The sequence below is a fragment of the Fistularia commersonii genome, chromosome 17 (assembly GCF_037954325.1).
Source record: "Fistularia commersonii isolate RoL2024-O1a breed Wild chromosome 17, RoL_Fcom_v1.0, whole genome shotgun sequence".
Lineage (NCBI taxonomy): Eukaryota > Metazoa > Chordata > Actinopteri > Syngnathiformes > Fistulariidae > Fistularia > Fistularia commersonii.
In genome coordinates this window covers 2,279,736-2,295,264 of record NC_141300.1, presented here as the reverse complement: position 1 = coordinate 2,295,264, position 15,529 = coordinate 2,279,736, and the positions used below count along the sequence as shown (strand labels likewise).

Below are 15,529 nucleotides of genomic sequence, written 5' to 3'. Positions count from 1 at the left end.
TTTCTTCTTTCTTTTCTTTTTCTGGAAGGCATCAAATGTTTCCACCCCCACGAAATTGAGCGCATATGTTGATGCCTTCGTGTGTCGCGGGAGAAAATTGCATCCGGTCCGGGACTGATTATTAATTTCCGTCCTCTTTTATTTATAATAAAAAAAGGCAATTTTTTTCCTGAGAATCTGACGTTACTATTTGCTTGTTGAATTAAAAAATATTCTTCTAAATGTGACTTTTTACAGATTAAGAATTACTTTATTGAGCCCAAGGGAAAGGTGTTTTTTTTTTTGTTACAGCAGCAGTTCTTACTCAAAGGGTACAAGGTAATAAGTATGAAATTCAATTTATAAACTATATAAAAAGAAATGTATAAAAGTCTGTACAAGTTTATATAAGTGAATATAATAATAATAATAACAACAACAACAACAACAACAATAATAATAATGGATTTTATTTTAGGGCTCTGTTCAACAAGGACACCATTTTTTTGTTTGTTTTTATTAACAAATATATCTACACAACAAATCTGTTTAGCAAGGGGAAACACAAAAATATACATATATGCAAAAATTAAAAAGTCCTATAAAGAGTATGACTAAAATACTTACTTTATATCCACATATACACATACACACAAATATGAAACAAATTTTTCCAAAATAAAATTCAGGTTTTGAAGTTCATTTATAGTGGCGCTGTATGGATCCATTTACTGTAGAAAGACTGAAGTTTTGTTTGATGTTAATCCGTTCCTTCTATGAATGTGTTGTATAAACAAGTTGTATAAAAGAAACGGAGTCTTCTTCCTTGGTGCTGTCTTCAGAGGAAAGAACAATAAGGACACCGTATTTATGCATTCAGAAAATACAGGTCCGTAAGATAAAATGAACTGACTAGATTATTCCTTTGAATAGAACAAAAATAAAATAAAAACAATAAACGTGACAAAGTGGTTCAGAAAATAGATTTATATTCAAGTTCATAATAAAACCAAGCGCGTCCAAGCTGCTCTCATTTGACTCCGATCTTTTATTTTTATTTCTTTTCATTCATAAAGTCGATCAACCCTTTCCCGTGATCCTTTGCTGGGTGGAGGAAGGAAGCGCGGAAGTGGGGATTTCCGATCCGCCCTGAAGGCACCGCGGGGCGGCCACTCAGTCGAGCGGGGGGGTCGCTTGCGGGGTCCGACCACCAGGGGGCGCTTTGCGGCCGGGAGGAGGAGGAGGAGAAGGCGGAGGAAGGGGAGGAAGAAGAGGAGGAGGAGGAAGAGGAGGAGGAGGGGGTTCAACCCAAACCATCCACTCCCCTCGTACCATGAGCTGAATCTGTCCGGGCAGACCAGGGAAGATGGCGGCTACTGACCATTCCCGGTCCGAAGCGGCGAAGCAGCGGCGGCAGGATCAGCTGCGGCGGTGGCTCGGCTCGGACACCGACCAGACGCGGACGGACGGCCGGGAGACGGCGGGCGGCCCCGGGACGCGGAGGGCCCGCGTCCGCTTCGCCCAGGGCGCCGTGTTCATGGCCGCCTGCTCCGCCGGGGACCGGGAGGAGGTGGCGGCGCTGCTGCGGCAGGGAGCGGACATCAACCACGCCAACATCGACGGGCTGACAGCGCTGCACCAGGTCGGTGGGACACACACACACACACACACACACACACACACACACACACACGGAACATCCGGGGGGGTCCGTGAACGCAGCATGGCCGGCCGGATCCCGGTACTTTTCACAACTTCATGCTAGCGTGAATCGGTTAAACGTGAGGATTCGCACCCACAGCACTTCCATACACACACATTTCCGTGTGAGACGCTTCACTTTTATCCGTGAAATATTTAAAAAAAGAAAAAAAAAACACTTTTTTTTTTTCGTCCTACCCCTCCCTCCCCACGCAAAGGCGGGACGGTGTTGCGTTCAGGGACCCTCCGGTCACGTGACCCACATGTCTGTTATTGTTATTGTTGTTTGTCTCCTGCCGCAAGATGCGCTTGTTCTAGTTGAGGGTCGTGAAGGTTCTCCTGCTTGGAGAACTCAACCACCTTCTCCTCCCCACCAGTCTGGTCAGGCTCACTGTCAAACCCCCCCCCCCCCCCCCACACACACACATACACACACTCTCTGATGGAGTGATGCAGCATTTCCTCTGTTTTTATGCCGCCGCCTGACAGGAGTGTGTGTTTGGGGGTGGATGTGTGTGAGGGTGTCGTAACACCCCGCTCACCCACCCGCCCCCCGGCTCGAGAAGCTCCTCGCTCCTGCAAATGTGCCCTCTTTTGGATGAGTCACGTGTCGTGCCTTCACCCGGTGTGTCCCTCCACCACCCACCCACGCCACCTCCTCTTCCTCCACCCACCCCCCCGCCGCCTGCCCTCCATCCCTTCTTCCTCCCCTGCTGTTGCTCCTCTGTTGCTAAGCGACCAGAATTAAATATAGGCCCAAACTTTCCATCCTCTCCATCCAAAGCCTTTCTTCTTCTTATTCTTCTTCCTCCTCCTCTTCACCCCCCTCCGCCATTCTCTCTCTCGCTCTCTCTCTTCCTCTGTCTCTCTTCTTCTTCCTCTTGCCAATTCCCCACGGTGTGGACTTTAGGGATTTCGGATGAAGAAATGGAAAACATTCCTCTGACAGCACAGGCCGCCGTTGTCAAATGTTGTTTCCACAATGAGTCACTTGACGATCCACGGGTGGTGGTGGGGGTTGGGGGTCCGCTGGAAGACCGTGCGTGCACGAGCGTCGTCCACGGGAGGAGGAGTGAGTCGGGGTCTGCATGAAACCCGCTCTGTTCATTCATCGGGGGTGTCACCCACTCGACCCGTGGACCCCCCGGGTTGCAGCTGTGGCGTGACGTGGAGATTTTTGGCTGCGGACGCGCGGATAAAATAAATTGAACGACAAAACAACTGTAAATGAAGTAATAAAAAGAAAAAAGAAAAAAAAACATAAATGCACCCTTTGACAATCATCCAGATTTCCAGAAACTCCTTCGCTGAACCTGTCAGCTGTCAATCACAGGGTCAGCTGTCAATCACAGGGTCAGCTGTCAATCAAAGGGCTGCGTCTAAAACCCCACTCCCACTCTCTTGTTCACACCTGTGGACCATTCTGGGTCTTCAGTGGACCTCCTGGCTGGTTTTGTTCTGTGCGTGGAGATGTTGAAGATGTGGAGATCCCATGCAGGGAGAACCCAGCTGAGCATACCATTCATCTGCTTGCTGTCTCTCTGTGGGTTCCTCTTGTTCTCCTACCTGAGTTCTGCATGTTTTACCGTGGTTTCCCCATGTTCTCCTACCTGGATTGCGTCTTCATTTAGTCCACTCTTTCTGTGTGGCTCCTCCAGGATCTACTACCTGGATTCTCTCAGTGGTTCTCCCTGTGTGGGGCTTCATGTTTTCCTGGCTGGGTTCTCTCCAGGTTCTCCATCTTCAACCCGAAAGCAGTCATCCGGTCCATCGAAGGCTCTAAATCGTCCTTGGGTGTGAACTAGAGGATGGATGGTTGGCGGTCTCAATTTGATTGACAGCTGACCCGTCCAGGTTAAGCCCCGCCTCCCGTCTCAGCCGTGATTGAGCCGCGCGGACAAACGAATAAACGGCGGCGTTCCCGGGAGGAGGAACATCAGCCCTGCGTCTGAGGAGGCCACATCAGAAGCATGAGGCTCTCATGAGACCCGTCTTGTGTCGGATCACATTGAGAACTCGCCGGCAGGAGAGAGAACCGGAGGAGGACGGAATGGAAACATCTAAATAGACCTGCTGTTTCACCCGCTGCGACAAAACGGCGGGGAGACGGAGGGAGGGAGGGAACGCCGCGGGGTTTCCAGCAGCGCGCTAAGCGGCGGGCGGACACAGCGGCCATTGTTTCAGCGCCGGCGCTTTAGTGGATTTTAATTGATTTTTTTTTAAGTATTTGGAGTGTCGCCTTTCACAACAAACCCCGATGAAGTGGGTCAAAGGCCTCTCTCTCTCTCTTTTTCTCACTCTCTCCGGTGCTCGCTCGCCCTCGCCTTTTTCGGGAGACGCACACGCAGTCTGGTTCCCGTTTGTCCGTGCACGCCGCGGAGCGGGTGTCGGCGGAGGGGCGGGGGGGGGGGGGGGGGGGTCGGCCTCTCGTAGTAAACAGTAAACACTCGCTCATCGACCCCGCTTCTCCTCCCCCTGCAGGCCTGCATAGACGAGAACGCTGAAATGGTGCAGTTCCTGGTGGAGAGCGGCAGCGACGTCAACACCGGTGACAATGAGGGCTGGACGCCGCTGCACGCCGCCGCTTCCTGCGGCTTCATCCAGATCGCCAAGTGAGCGCTCGCTCCAGTTTTAAGCCTGGCTACTGATCGGTATCAATTCTGATCAAGTCTGTGGCTCCTGCAGGTACCTGATAGAGCACGGCGCCCACGTGGGCGCGGTGAACAGCGAGGGGGAGCTGCCCCTGGACGTGGCCACGGAGGACGCCATGGAGAGGCTCCTCAAGGGCGAGATCAAGAAGCAAGGTGAGGCAGAGATCCCCGTCCGATTGGCAGCTGATTAAACCCCGCCTCCGGCTGGCTCCGCCCCTCACCACTCCATGGATAACAACTGGCTGAACACCTAAGTGGTGTTTTCTGAGGGTGGGACTGGAGCTTCTGGGCGCTCACAGCGGAGGTCAAAGCTTCTCCATCGCGCATTTTCCTCGCCATTCGGCAAGGGGCTGTTATGAATAGGACACAACAGAAACTCACAGGAGTTCGAGACGCTTAAAAAGGACGGGTTTTCCAGAGATTTCCTTACAAACCTCTTCAGGAGGACCTCTGGAGATCAGTAACACGGCTCAATTTGACCTCACTGCTTGGAAAACCCGATTGGATCTCAGCTCAGGAAGTCACCACAAGGTGCAAGTCTGCCCTGATGTTTGCCTGCAGGCTGTGAACTTAAAGGCCTCCAACATGGTGTGTAGTGGGTCCTCTCTGGGTCTTCTACCTGGTCATGGTAGAACTTCAAAATGCCCTCTGCGTGTGTGTGTGTGTGTGTGTGTGTGTGTGTGTGTGTGTGTGTGTGTGTGTGTGTGTGTGTGTGTGTGTGTGTGTGTGTGTGTGTGTGTGCGCGTCACAGGGATCGACGTGGACAACGCACGGAAGGAGGAGGAAAGGATCATGCTCCAGGATGCCACGGCGGTGCTGGCCGGAGGCGGGACCCTCACGCCGCACCCAAACACCAAGGCGACAGCCCTGCACGTCGCCGCCGCCAAGGGATACATCGAAGTCCTGAAGTGAGCGGGCGGGTGGCGAGGGCGGGGGGGGGCTCGCCGCTTCTGTTCTCACGCCGCGCATCCTCTGCAGGGTGCTACTGCAGTGCGGCGTGGACGTGGACAGCAGGGACGTCGACGGGTGGACGCCGTTGCACGCGGCGTCCCACTGGGGGCAGGAGGAGGTGTGCACGCTGCTCGCCGACAACATGTGTGACATGAGCGCCGTCAATAATGTGGTGAGCGCGCGGCGAGCGTAAAAGCACGTGTGTGTTCGTGTGGGAGGGGGTTCGCTTCCATCTCTGACCGCCGCTCCCTGCAGGGCCAGACGCCTCTGGACGTGGCGGATGAAAACCTGGCGGACACGCTGGAGGAGCTGCAGAAGAAGCAGAACGCCGTGAGTGTCCCTCCTCCCCTTCCTGGCGTGATGGATGGCGCCCACCGCCATGTTTATGTCTGTTTATATTCCTCTTCAGCTGCGCAGCGAGAAGGAGAAGCAGACGCCCGTTATCGACACCAGCCCGCAGAGCTCTGCGCCGATACGCACACGCAGGTCAGCGCCATGGTGCTTGTGTGTGTGTGTGTGTATGTGTGTTTGCGCGCGCGTGTGTGTGTGTGTGTTTACCTCAGCTGACCCTCCACCCCCCTCCAGTCATCCCAGTACCGATTTTGCATGCAGGTCTGACATTAACAGCCTCAGCATCCCCCTTTTTCCAAGCTGACGTGAAGGTCCCATCGGTCGATTTGAAGAATTTGCTTCGTCCCGGTTTAGCTTGAGCTTCACAGAAGCTTGTTTGGATGTGGAACCTGCGCTGGAATGCGGCCCGCTGAGGTGACAGCGCAAACTAGCCATCGAGCCAAGCGGCTGCGACCAGATCAGCTCAAATGGCGACCGGCGTGTCGGTTTCCCCGACCCTGGTTTCATCCGCGCTGTCAGAGTTTAGTTGTGTAAATCCGAGGTGCCTGAAACCTTAAGCTGCAGCTCAGCCTTTAAGTTAATGGAGCTGTGTGTGTGTGTGTGTGTGTGTGTGTGTGTGTGTGTGTGTGTAAACGTTTACAGTGGCTTGACATGGCAGTATATATATACTTAGGCCGGTGATGGTTAGCGCAGGCTTAGCGAGAAGGTCCCTGGTTGGATTCCCACAGTGGTGTGGAACCTCCTGGTTCTCCCTGTGTCTGAGTGTTCCTCAGGGTTCTCCAGGTCCATCGGAGACCCTGAATTGTCCAGACGTGTGAATGACAGGGGGGGACAGTTGGAACTGCATGATAAACATTTCAGAGAATGAATGAACAGATGAATATACGGTAAATCCCGGCATATAAGCCGCTACTTTTTTCACACGCTTTGAGAACTGCGGCTTTTACAACAATGCGGCTACTATGTGGATTTTTAAAGGGTAATTACAGGAGCTTCCTTCTGCTGACACTGTCACACTCGCATTTACGGTAATTCTTCAGATCAGCTCGTTTTGCGCTTTTTGTTTAAGTTGATCAAGTCTGTTTAAGCGATCAAGTCTGACTGTCAAGGAAGGAAATAGAGATGTGCGTTACGTACCGGTAGTTGTAGACGTCGCCGTCATCTATTTAATTCAAAGTTTTCTTTCCTGTAACATCTCGCTGCATTAATATCTCCTGTATCAACGGGGACGCCTGCGGCTTCTAGACGAATATAGGGTATTTATATACGATTTCTTTTTCCATCTGCCACTTATCCTGCACCTGGAGCCTCCCAGCTGTACACGCTGGACTGGTTGCCAGAGGGCAATTGGGGCAATTTTTCCCCAATTTTTTTCCAATTTACCAGCTGCATGTTTTTGGACTGTGGTAGCAGACATTTGGAGAACATGCAAACCGCACAGAAAGCTTCCCGCATCGAACCGGGGTCCTTCACGCCGTGAGGCGCTACTGTGTCGCCCTACAATTTCGTTTTCTCTTTTAAAAACAAGTATATAGAAATAAGTCCGAAATTCACGGTATCTATCCATTCTGTCCTAAAGAAAAAAAAAAAAAAAAAGGCGTTGTGCTTTTAGATATGGTGAACTTTGGGATGAGGCAAAAACAAAATACACCAGCTGCACATGTGAGCAACCTAGCGCAGAGGTTCCCAATGCAGGTTGGGATGGAGGGGGGGGTTATCTGTGCAAAAGATATGGAGGTTCTGCTAAATCTGCAGGTCCTTCAGGGGTTAAAGAAGCTTTGGGAACCTCTGATCTAGTCAGGAGACGGATGAACACCTCGCACCCCCTCCTCCCTCCCGACCCCCGCTATCGACGCGCGCATGCTCCCTCTAATCAGCCGCACATGGAATGAAGGCCCTCACTGATCCCCCCCCCCCCCTGCATGCCACCTGTCGTTCCACTCCACCTCGGCCCTGCCCCTGCAGGACATCTATCTCTCGTATGAGCAGCAAGGAGAAGATCTGCCTCCACGAGCGGGAGAAGCACCCGCCGCCCGCCCTGCAGAGCAGCCCGGCCGAGGACGAGGAGGAGGAGGCGGCGGCGGCGGCGGCGGCGGCGCAGGTGACTGCGGCGCAAGCGGCGACGGCGGCGCAGCCGGGTCAGGCCAAGGCGTCCAGCAGCTCCAGCTCGGAGGAGGAGAGCGAGTCGGAGAGCGACGCCGAGTCGGGTGAGCGCCGAGCGCGTCGTCACGAAAAAACCTCCTCCGTCCGCCGAGTTCGCGCGCTGACGGGTTTGTCTGACCGGCTGCAGAGAAAGCGAAGAATAGAGAGATCATCAACAACTTGAACAACAAACGCAACACCTCAGGCCTCCTCTCTACCTCCGCCAGCCAATCAAAGAAGGTGAATCCACACGCCGGTCGCCGTGCATCCGTCCAGCGGCGTCCATTCAACGCTTTCCTGCCTCTCCTCGCAGCAGGAACCCGCCAAGCCTCCGGCGTCCGCCGACGCCCCGGGCTCCTGGAGGACGTCCCTGAGGAAGGCGGGCAGCTCCGTCACCCTCGCCGACTCGTCCCAGGACCCGACCCGGCCTTCGGAGCCCGGGCCGGGAATGACCCGCTCCGCCTCCAGCCCGCGGCTCAGCTCTGACGCCGACGCCAAGGTGTGTGAAACGCCCCGACGCTCACGCTCCGGACGCTCCCGGAACGCACCGCTCACCCTTTGAACCCCTCAGGAACCCAGACTGGCCCGGGTGCCGCCGATCCCCACGCGGCGGCTCTTCAGTATCCCCGACAGCAGCCCCGACAACTCCAACAGGTGGGCCCGCCTCCGCACGCCGCCGGAGCCCCCGCCCCCGCCCACCTCACCGCCTCTGACCCCTGTCACCCCTTGTCTCTCCCAGCTGGCTAACCCGTAGCTCCTCTTACAACCGGCGCCTTCATAATCTCTCAGGGAATGATCTCACTAGCTCCGCCCCTTTTATGTCTCACAGGTCAGTGTTGCTGCTCACCTCGCCACCCCGCCTTCCCTCCCCCTTCCCCCACGCGTCGGCACTGTCCTTTGTCACGCGTTGCTTCCCCCTCCCCTTTCCGCCAGCGGCCCTCACGTTTCCTTCTTTCCAGCTCCTCCTATGGAAAGAGACTGGACGACCCCAGCGCGTCCTCGGGATCCGGCGCCGCCGGCCTCGGACGCCTCAATAACGTCTTGACCCAAAGGTGCGTGAAGATGCTTCTCCGTCCGTAACACCCCCGCAAAATCGCTGATCCCCCCTCCCGCTCTCCAAGACTTCCTCAGGAACAGGCCGAGAAGAAGGACCAGCCCGCGGGAGAGCCGGAGACCAAGCAGAGGCGCAAGTGAGTCACGCCGCCACCGGACGAACGTCACGCCGGGCCGGTCCTTTAAGCCGCCGTCTTTCTCCTCTAGGTCCTACCTGACGCCGGTGAGGGACGAGGAGGCGGAAGCGCAGAGGAAAGCTCGCTCCAGGCACGCCAGGCAGTCCCGCCGCTCCACCCAGGTACGTAGAAGGAGCCGTCCGTCGCCGGGAGCGACGTGGCGACGTGACGCCGTCGCTCCCCTTCCTCTTCGCCCCTGCAGGGGGTGACACTGACGGACCTGCAGGAGGCGGAGAAGACCATGAAGACCATGAAGACGGACAACAAAGGGAGGGAGGACGAGGAGAAGGAGAAGGAGGCTAAACCTAAGAAGGGAGAGGAAGGGGTGAGAGACGCCTTTTCGCGCTTCCCGTTCCGCCGTCGTCTCGCTTCGACCTCACATCTCGGGGGGGCGGGGCTCTGCACAGGAAGTGAGCTGGAGGTCTCGTATCGCCAGCCTGCAGAAGTCGGACCTCCTGGGCCTCACCCAGCCCGCCGGCTCCCCCAGACCCCAGGCATCGGAGAGGAGAGGTACCCGTCAGCCAAGGAGGGCTTTGCCGCTTCTGTCCAAATGCTTGGTTTTTTGTTTTTTTTTTCTTGAAATAAAATGGCGGTTTGCAGCTGTGGAGGCCGGCAGCGGGGAGAGCGAGACGGAGCGGTGGGCGCAGGAGCGGCGGGAGCGACGGCAAGCCCGGGCCAGGAGGAAGGCGCAGAGGACCGGGGAGGTAAATAAAACCCTCCTCGGGGGGGGGGGGGGGGGGTAGTTGGGCGGCGGCGCAAAAGCTTGAACGTCCGCGTCGTCCTGCAGGGCGAAGACAACGACCCCGGTGGAGAGGAAGAGCTGTCGGGGAAGACGGACCTTCAGGTAGGTGGGACTCACGTGAGGTCCGAACCCGCGGGTGCAGATGATGATGTTCTTGCGTTCCCTCTTGCAGACGGAGCAGAACCAGCGCACCAGGTAGGAACCGCCCCCCCCCCCCTTTCACCTTCACCCCGACGACCGCAGCGTTTCTGACCCTCCTCTTCCTCCTCAGGTCCGACCCGTCCTGCAACGACTGCTCCCAGGGAGGAAGCTCCGAGGGCAAGGACTTCAAGAAGGTCGGCGCCCAAGCGCGCAATCTTCTTGATCAGCGCCTCCGCCGTCGCTAACGCCTCTGTCTGTGCGGCAGCTGTTCGAGGAGGTGTCCCGGGAAAACAGCCAGCTCCAGACGCAGCTGCAGGACACGCAGAGGATCGTCAGCCAGACCAGGCTGGACCTAGAGAAGGCCACGCAGGTGACACACACACACACACACACACACGGTGTACTGAGTGCAAGAGGTCCAGTAGAGGTCCTGTCTTCATGCTACGCTTGTTTTCCAAAGCTAATGAATGAATGAAGTTAGTTTGTAAGGATTCTCTCTTGGAGTTGCGCCTTCCTGTCCCTCTTGGCGGCAGCTAATTTTGGCTAACATCAGTGGAGATGCTGCGCTACCTTCCCCCTCCACACACACACACACACACACACACACCTCATTCTCAGTGTCTCGTTTCTGCTTGCGGCGCTATAACTTAGCACGTCGGACAAACATTTCAGGAGCAACGCTCCAAAAATAAAAAAAGCGCAATCGGTTGGGGGGCTCCTGGCTCGGGGGGGGGGGACGCGCCCTTAAATCTTTTCGCCAGGCCCTGCTGGCCGTAAATTACAGCAAATAAAAATGGTTTGTCCTGATTGGAGGCCTCCAACCGGCGCGTTACTCACCTGGGGGGGAAGAGACATGCGTTGCCAGATGAGAGAAGTGACACAGATAATTTCTGGAAGTGGCTCGAGCCGTGACTCTCCAGGGAAAAACCACCAGCTGCCGTGATATCTTGCCTTTCTGTCTTTTTGAATTTCCAGAAGCTCCCGCTCTCGTCTGGTCGCCGTGCCGGGAAAAGGTTTCCGCAAACGTTCAGGGACTCTTTGCAGTCCCTGGAACCTTTTCAGGAACTGGTCCCTTTCTCGGGACAGCAGAGGACCTACAGCTCCTAGCGCCGTCTTAGCTAGGCCACTCGCTCGGGGATTGGTGGTGATTTTTAAATCAGGTCAGATGTTTTCTCGGACCAAGACGGACCGAGCTCGGGTCCGAACTCCTCTGACCCGCCGCGCCGCAGAGGAACGTCTACATTTTGGACCTGGATTAATGCGGAGTTAGCTAACAGGATCCTGCGGTGCAGGAGATCAAAACGCATCTGATAATTCATGAACACCGCGGAAGCTTCAGCCCCCATGTTGTACCGCGTGGTCTTCATCTTTGTCACTCATCCCTCGCTGCCTGCGGGAACGCAAAACTGAAAGGTTCCCCTGCAGGAGGAGGAGGCTACTTCCTGGAAGCTAACTCGACCTGGACGCTTCTCAGAACTAGGAGAGCGGCTAACGGCTTCTTCAGCCACCGTGCCTTGCATCTCCTCAGCCTGCAGCGTCAGGAGATTTTGAGTTACACTGAAAGGAGGAAAAAAAAAAACGTTTTCTTTCTGGGAACTTCCCAATACCAGGACAGAGTAAGAATGAAACCGTCTTGTTATGCCGAGCATCACATGACCGTCTGGCGGCGTAGGCGGAGCCGCTGCGTTCGCTGACCTGAGTTAAACGCTGAAATTCAAAGACAGAAAAAATACAATAAGCTTATTGTTTCGCTGACTTTTTAACAGCGGGTTAAACCAGAAGTGAAGAACCACGCGGTTGTATTTGCGTTGACCCCCGTTGACAGCCGAAAATGGTACGTGCCACCCCCCCCTCGCCCCCTGGATGATTGACAGCTTTGTATTCCCAGTATTAGCTGCGGTCGTAACACCCGCCGTGTTGTTTCTCCATCCGAGGTCCACCCCAACGTCCCACGCTGATGTTTTTAAAGCAGTCGGGAACTTACCTTGTCTTTTTTTTTTTTTTGCCCCGCAGAGGCAGGAGCGCTTCAGCGACTGCTCCGCCCTGCTGGATCTGGAGAGAAAGGTAACGCACCCCTGCGGGGGGGTTTTCCTTGCATCTGTAGCTTCCTCTGCCGCACTGACCACCCACGCCGCTCACCGGTGACTCTTCCCTCTCCTGCACCTCCAATCCACTGTTTTTTTTTTTTTTTAAACCCCCCACCCCCTTCTTACGCAAGGACCGGCGGATGTTGGAGCGGCGTATGGCGGAGCTGGAGGAGGAGCTGAAGGTGAGGATGCGCTGAGCGGGTGGGGAGGGGGCTGGTCTTTGCACGCTCTTGCTTGGTTAGCTTGCTTGGTTAGCTTGTGTGGGTTGGCGTCCGTTTTTCCTTGAATGAAGGATGTAATCGTGTCACTTCAAGGACCACAACGGGTTGAAACAATGCGTTCAGGAACCATGTCGGACCGGGGGTATCAGGGAAACTTGCTCCAGAGAAGAGTCTTTCATCGCTAACTGAAAAAAAGACCGCGTTCCAGGCCGAATGCTGGAAAAGCTGCGTGGAAAATATGGGGTCAGACCATAATATCCAAAGGTTACTGGTGCAAAAACCACCTCTGGACGACCCTGACCTTTTGGGCCGCGCCACTATCAGAGCCAGGCCAGGACGCCGAACACACCGGCTGAAAAATGGCCGCGCCATTTATTCTGCCTGGAAAACGTGGACGCCGTCAATTCCAATTTCCCGGGAGCCAATCATAGCTGTCCCTTGGGGTCGGGGGCGGGGTTTAACCTGGACGGGTCAGCTGTCAATCAGCCACCCGCTCACACCGACGAATTCAGTGAACCTGCCGACTCATTTTGGACTGTGGGAGAAAGACGGAGGAGGAGAACCCGTGCAGGAGAAAGTGAAGAACCCAGACTTGTACCAAGAACCCGGGTGCAGCGGAGGATTAGCTGAAACTAATCATTTTATATTCGATTATAGAACATACGCCCAAAATAATGAGCATTCGTTCAGTCCGGTGTTTAGACTCATCCGGGCCATACCACCTTGAATCCCCTTGGGGGGGGGGGGGGACCCCCATCGCTAACGCTAAGCTATCACCTCTCCAACATCTTGTTCTCGAATCACCCGCCATCTGACCATTTTCCCAGGACTCAAAAAACTTGCGATTTTTTTTTTTTTTTTTTTTTTTATTTTTATTCATCCTTCGGCTGCCCGGCGGCCCCGATCCACCCATCACATCATCAATCCCTCGATCGATCCTTCGGTCACTCCCTTCTCCTTTTTCGCCGGCAGGTTCTGGTGGACCTGAGGGCCGACAACCAGCGCCTGAAGGACGAAAACGGAGCACTGATCCGCGTCATCAGCAAACTCTCCAAATAGACCAGGGGGGAGAGGAAGAGCAGGGCCACCCCTCCTCCTCCTCTTCCTCCTCCTCCTCCTCCTCCTCCTCCCTCCATTCCTCCCAGTGCCAAAGAGCAGGAGTGGGGGGCCGGAGGAGCGAACACGAGCACCGCAGCTTCACTTTGGATTGTGACTCCTCGACAGCCTCCAGCAGCTGGAGTGGCTTTTGTGTGCCTTTTTTTTTTTGTTGTTGTTTTTTTTTTTTAAACGTCCAGGGATGGCTTGGAGGGGAGGGGTGGGGGGGGGGGGCACGAGTGACAGCACCGACATGTGCATCAGGGGGAAACATTTTAACACACACACATTCCTCGGCGTGCATCGCGTACTATCTCGCCGCTCCGCGAGCTGGCAATTTTTTCAATTTTTTTTTTTTTTAGGCGAGATGCACTCACGTCACACACTCACGACATCTCCCCCCCCCCCCCGCGCTTTCTCCGCCGTCCAGGCTGTCTCTCCGAGTCCGTGAAGCTCCGTCGGGTTGTTGTTGTGTTTCCACATGCAAGTGTTTGAACCCACCTACCTCTGCACCCCCACCCACCCACCCAATATAGTTTTTTTTTTTTTTTTTTTCGTGACCACAGACACACTCCATGCTCTTAAAACGACGACGAACGGCCGCAGAAGCGGGCCGCAGCACTTTACTCGGCGAAGCAATAAGAAAAAAGAAAAGAAAAAAAAAAAAAACATCGGCTAGGCTCTGCACCGTTTAGAGCTAGCCAAAAGCTGAAGGTCAAAGGTCACCGCGCCGTCGCATTCACGCCATGAATGGTTGTCGGTGACAGACTTTTATTTTGTTTGTTTTTCGATATCAATTCCTCTCTTGCAAAGGGAGCGCGGTCCTGTATATTGCCTGTGTATAAATACTAGACGACTACCGTTTTCAAATTCAAGAGAAGATTCCATGTAGCCTCTCTTCACATGTTTTTTTTTTTTTTTCTAATATATTAAATGAATGTCCGCACCCGAAAAAAAATAAAAAGCGTGTTTGTAGGGAGCCGCCTGGTTATTTTCCACGCCGGCGGTGGTGGGAGGGGGTTTGGCTTCACCGTACGGTTAAACCTCCGGGGCGAGGGGTATCCAGGGGGCATTGCACGACAGGTGAAGGCCCCCCCCACCCCCCACCTCCCGGACCGCTTTTCATCTTCAAAACCTCCTCGACTCCCGTCCTCCCATCTGTTTGTCTCATCTACGAGCCGGGGGGGGGGGGGGAGGAGATGGACCGCCGTCCTGCGGGGCAGAAGCGCCGACAACAAGCCCCGCTCCTAATAAGGAAGGGCAGGCCGGCCGCGGCGCGCTCTCTGTAAATATCCTTCAGGTCTGAGAAAGACAGAGGCAGGGAGCCGGGGAGGAAGAGGGAAGCGGATGGATTGAAACCTTATATGGACAAAGCGCTGCTTTTCCCAGGGTTTGTGCTCTGACCCCCGGCGGGATGCCAGACGCTACCCGAGCGGCTCCTCAGTGCCACCAAGAGGTGCAATTCGGGTAAAGCCTCGCAACGAAATCCCCGCCCCGGATTGTGTACGCTTGAGCCACGTCCAGCTGCAGCGCCGAGAACTTTTTATACATCTTTTAAGGCGTACAAAAAGCGACGATCTTTCTAACTCAGCCGTCCTGGTGTTCGGGCGGAAGCTCAGGCTGCAGCTGCAGGGAGGAAAAACTCAAATATATGTAGATATCTTTTTTTTTTTTGGTTTCCAGACCTCAGGAATAAACATCTACTTTCCAGAGGGGGGGGGGGGGGGGGGGCGCAGCGGACTTTCCTCTCAGGTGAAAAGTAAAAGGCTGCAGTCCTCTAGGAAAAGATGCGGTGGAAATGTAAACACTCCCGACGGCGACCTGTGGAGTATTTCTCCCGTTGGAGCCAAGCGGCCGTAAATATGTAAACACCAAAAGTGACTGCCTTTTTTTTTTTTTTTTTTTTTTTTTTTTAAACTGCAATTTGAAAATACACAGAACAGTTTCTACATCTCAGCTCCAGATTATTATTCATCTCTTCTGCGATGCCTTTTCCAACCTGGCTGGGAAAAACAAAAAGACTTCACCCGGCGTGAGAACATTATTATTCAGTCATTCATTTCACTCTTGAACAGAAGCTAGTTTGGTGTGGAAAAACAAAAGTTAAAGCAGGGTTTTGTGAGGAAACTCTCACACACACACATCTTGAGCTCATAAAACCTATCAGTGAGGTGCACGGATGGGAAGGTGTGCAGCTTGGAAGGAAATGTCACACATTCAAGACTGAGCTGCACGTTTT

The 15,529-nt window shown here is 54.3% G+C and overlaps 1 protein-coding gene across 4 annotated transcripts; it reads left to right on the top strand.

The window, feature by feature from the left end:
• Window positions 1-1,225: 1,225 nt before the first annotated feature.
• LOC147224738 (protein phosphatase 1 regulatory subunit 12A) lies at window positions 1,226-14,265 on the top strand. Of its 4 annotated transcripts, none has more exons than XM_086163759.1 (25): window positions 1,226-1,621; window positions 4,162-4,292; window positions 4,366-4,484; window positions 5,083-5,239; window positions 5,310-5,454; window positions 5,538-5,612; window positions 5,692-5,768; window positions 7,623-7,840; window positions 7,924-8,015; window positions 8,089-8,274; window positions 8,347-8,429; window positions 8,515-8,604; window positions 8,735-8,827; window positions 8,897-8,965; window positions 9,036-9,126; window positions 9,207-9,329; window positions 9,412-9,514; window positions 9,605-9,708; window positions 9,792-9,848; window positions 9,919-9,941; window positions 10,018-10,081; window positions 10,153-10,257; window positions 11,901-11,951; window positions 12,106-12,156; window positions 13,168-14,265. In XM_086163759.1, exons 1-25 carry the CDS (start codon window positions 1,346-1,348, stop codon window positions 13,252-13,254), a joined length of 2,670 nt encoding a protein of 889 aa, XP_086019885.1. In that variant the 5' UTR covers window positions 1,226-1,345; the 3' UTR covers window positions 13,255-14,265. The 4 variants fall into 4 exon arrangements, with proteins under 4 accessions (XP_086019885.1, XP_086019884.1, XP_086019883.1 ...); XM_086163758.1 differs by having other exon boundaries at window positions 7,599-7,840; window positions 8,092-8,274; XM_086163757.1 differs by having other exon boundaries at window positions 7,599-7,840.
• Window positions 14,266-15,529: the final 1,264 nt, after the last annotated feature.

Coding starts and splice junctions, on each gene's coding strand:
- LOC147224738 (XM_086163757.1), top strand. CDS start 1,346: ATGGCGGCTACTGACCATTCCCGGTCCGAAGCGGCGAAGCAGCGGCGG. Junction 5,613..5,691: donor TGCAGAAGAAGCAGAACGCC/GTGAGTGTCCCT, acceptor ATTCCTCTTCAG/CTGCGCAGCGAGAAGGAGAA. Junction 8,016..8,088: donor CCGCCAGCCAATCAAAGAAG/GTGAATCCACAC, acceptor CTCTCCTCGCAG/CAGGAACCCGCCAAGCCTCC.